General features: G+C 26.1%; 1 protein-coding gene across 1 annotated transcript in view; it reads right to left on the bottom strand.

Moving 5' to 3' along the window:
- Nucleotides 1-1,977: 1,977 nt before the first annotated feature.
- LOC106688990 (pro-neuropeptide Y) overlaps nucleotides 1,978-3,556 on the bottom strand; it is a 41,440-nt gene continuing 39,861 nt past the window's right edge. The window contains exon 2 of the mRNA XM_014433721.3: nucleotides 1,978-2,288. Coding sequence (XP_014289207.2) covers nucleotides 2,159-2,288 — 130 coding nt within the window. The 3' untranslated portion in view covers nucleotides 1,978-2,158. The remainder of the gene's footprint in view (nucleotides 2,289-3,556) is intronic.

The following is a 3,556-nucleotide window of genomic DNA, read 5'->3' as shown; positions in this document are numbered from 1 at the left end:
CTTATTCAGTAATTCACTCAAAAAAACCCACAAAAAATTCATGTATTAGCTGGTTGCATAGATAGATTCAGTGGCATACATGGTTACAAAACAGGTATTTAAATTTTATTTGCCTAAATATTATGTTTTATACATTATATAATGCTTATCAAAATTAAAAGGAAAGAAAATATTTTTAAAAAATCTTGCTTTTAAGTAGTTTTCCTTTCCAGAGGAGCCCCTGCTGTCAAAGTATTAAGTGTTTATTGTGTTTAGTTTCATAAATTACATTAATCTTCAGGATTAGGATTTCTTATCTCAATAAGATGGTACACTGGCTCATTTGGTTTGGAAAAATGTAATATGAATGATTCATCAGATTCAATCTATTCTAATGATTAAAAAGATAAGAATAATTTATTACCTCTTCCAATGTTCCCACTTACCAAATTACAGGTGTAAAACTATCTCTATACTCTGACACAAGATATCATTTAAGGGCATCTGAAAGTTTAGTAGTAAAATATAGAACAATATTGTTTGCTTAATATGTGATACTGGTTCAATCAGAAAAAAAAAATCAGTAATATGTTTTTAATACTTCAAAAAGTAATGCAATTCATCTTTCATTTGTAGGATACCTACTTAATTTTCTTGGACTTCAAAAATTCTTTTGAGAGATCTCTAGAATAAAGCATTAATTTTTTTTTAAAGTGGTATAAAGTTTTTACAGTTACAAAGTATCAGTTTAAGTGAAGAAATATTAAACTTAACAATAATCACATAATAGAACGGAACAAATATAAAAATTAAAAATCTTGTAAACTGATTCATAGGTATGTTCTTCTATTTTGTGTTTGGTTCACATATTTGTATCAATGTCAAAACTGTAATTGTAAAAACCTTTAATATAAGAATCTTCTGCCAGCATCGGTTTAACAGTCAGATAGGTAGTGAAATATTATCAATCTTCAAAAATGTCGACATTGTTATTCTTAGTTTTTACATTATAATAAATTGTAGTAAACTGTAGTGGTTCCTATTATTTAAAGAAATCTAGTCTAGGAATTAATATGAATCATTAATTATCATTAAATAAGAATTAATCATAACATTAGAGAATAGCTTTATAAAGCTGAATTATGAAAAAGAAATATTGGTTCATTTTTTTTTAATATATTAATAGGATAAAATTTGAGGTATTTTAAGTTTTTTTCTTTCTTACATGTAACAAAAAGTTTATACTACAGTAAATAATTTGACTATCCAATTTGAGATTTCCAGTATTATATTATTTTTATTCAATTAGCTAACAAATTAAATTTTTTACCTGGAAGTAGGGAGTACCTTTTTTTCTTGGTACATGAAATTATTTGAAAAATGCCTCCCTGTTTTCTTCTGCGTGTATAGATCTTGAAATTATAAAAACAAATCCAAATGTTCTTGAACTGCTCAGTCGTTGCACTATCTGGTGTTAAACCTGGTATTGAGAGTATGGTACGATTATTACAAATTAGGGGAAAGCAAGTAATTTCCTTATGACTTTTACCAAATGTAAAGGTGTTGAAATAAATGTTTTTTATTTATTTAAACAAAAATATTAGTGCTTACAAAGGCACTAATTATTAATACTTCATTCACATCAATTAAATGTAATGGAGTGAGAGATTTTTCCTTTGATTTGAAATGGTTATGGAAAAGCCCTGGCCACACAATAACTTTTATTTTAAGTTCACATTGACATTACAGATATCTATTTGTAAAAGAAACTAAAAACATTTCACATGAATTATTGGCCAAATTTGCAATTAATTGACTATAAAATATTATTGGTTTTTTATCACATAATGTATAAATAAAGCAAATCAAACAATATTTGCTTATTGAAATATTTATTAAAAATTTTATTTTACTCTATATATTACACAAAAAATTTCATTTACATTCCATATTAACTTTCTGTTATTGATAAATGAAGTAAATATATTTATATAAATTAAATAAATAAGAGTGATATGAGATAAATAAAATTCACAAATTAAAGAATATTTGTTTATTTACACAGAAATATTTATATATAAGTCTAAATGCCAGACTGAGAATAGTTTATTTATAGCTTTTGAACATAACAAAAAATAATAATAATATATGTATATCACAATTTAAGCTTGAAAATAATTCACTCTGCAAGTGGTTGGTAAAGAAAATCATATAGTTCACTGGCGTCAGGAACTGCAGGGTACCTGTAATTCATTCCGTCAGTTGGGATGTGGAGTCTTGGGCTGTGCATACTGGTTCTTTTCCCAAATCTAACAACAAACAAGAGAACAAATTATTTGAAAGAAGAAATAATAACAAGAGTTGTGTGAGATATTGTTTCACATTTTTTTTTTTTTTTTGCAAGCGCAGGAAGAGGTGATCTGCTGAGAGAGAGAAAAAGTTCCTGAAGGATATTTGTTCATGAATTTGAAATGATATTGTTGGTGTTTTTTTTTTTTTTTACTTTTTGTTTTAACTCCTGCAGTGAGTGCCTAAATTTTATACTGGCATTCTTTACTTAGTTATTTAAGCCATAATTTAAACAATAAAGTAATAGTAGGATAGTTTTGGATTGTGGAGTTTATAATATTTTTATTATACCCATAATGAAGGCCGTATTTCACTTCTACATGTTAGTAAGCAGAGTGACATCTTTTCCAACACTTTTTTGTCGTATCGAAAGATTTTTTGGCAGGAACAAATACCTGTATTTTTCTATTGGAATAAGATATCAAGATGCTACATTAGTTCATTCAAGTTAATTGTGGGCACTATTTCTAGAGATTTTTCACCCAAAAATGCCCTGAGTATAAGAAAGAAAAACTGATCAAGACTAACGGACTGAAAATGATCTCCCTAAATCCAAACATAACAATCGTGCGGTACCCAGTATGTTAATGTTTTTAAATTTCATTCATATTAGTTTTATCTTTGAAATAAATTTAGATTATTTCACAAAAATGTGTTCCTAACTTTGCATTAAAACTCTCACCCTTAATTGGCTGGCCATATTACCCCGAGCTTGGGTCAAGTTGTTGAAATTTAGAAACAATTTTTCAATTTTTTTTAAAGTGCCCAAACATATTTTAGAATTACTCATAAAAGTACCAGAAATAATTCAATAATAGCTATGAGGAAAAGGCTAATTTCAGGTTATTTCTAAAACTATGCATCTTCTCTCAATCTATAATAAAAAAAAAAAAATTAAGTAAAAGTTAATAGCAAACCTGTCAATGCTTTATGCTTAATTTAACTATCTTCATGGCTAAAAGTTTTGAGTAACCAAAATTTCTAAATAAAATCTTTAAGCAAATAATTAGATATTTTTTCTATCATTTAACAAAATTATTTAGCAGTAAAAATTTTCATAATGAATTCTTAAATGTTTAGTGCATTAAGATATGTATTATAACCTAAATATATTGTAATAATTTAAAAATATTAAAAATTAAATAAAAATAATCTTTACTCGTTTTATAAACTTTCTTCAAATATAAGAGAAAACTTTGGGTTCAAATTAAAGAACACTAATATCAAA

The sequence above is a fragment of the Halyomorpha halys genome, unplaced genomic scaffold (genome assembly GCF_000696795.3).
Source record: "Halyomorpha halys isolate HHAL.00 unplaced genomic scaffold, Hhal_1.1 Scaffold1251.1, whole genome shotgun sequence".
In the NCBI taxonomy this organism is placed as follows: domain Eukaryota; kingdom Metazoa; phylum Arthropoda; class Insecta; order Hemiptera; family Pentatomidae; genus Halyomorpha; species Halyomorpha halys.
Note: the sequence above shows the minus strand (reverse complement) of the source record. Positions and strands in the feature narration are given on the sequence as shown.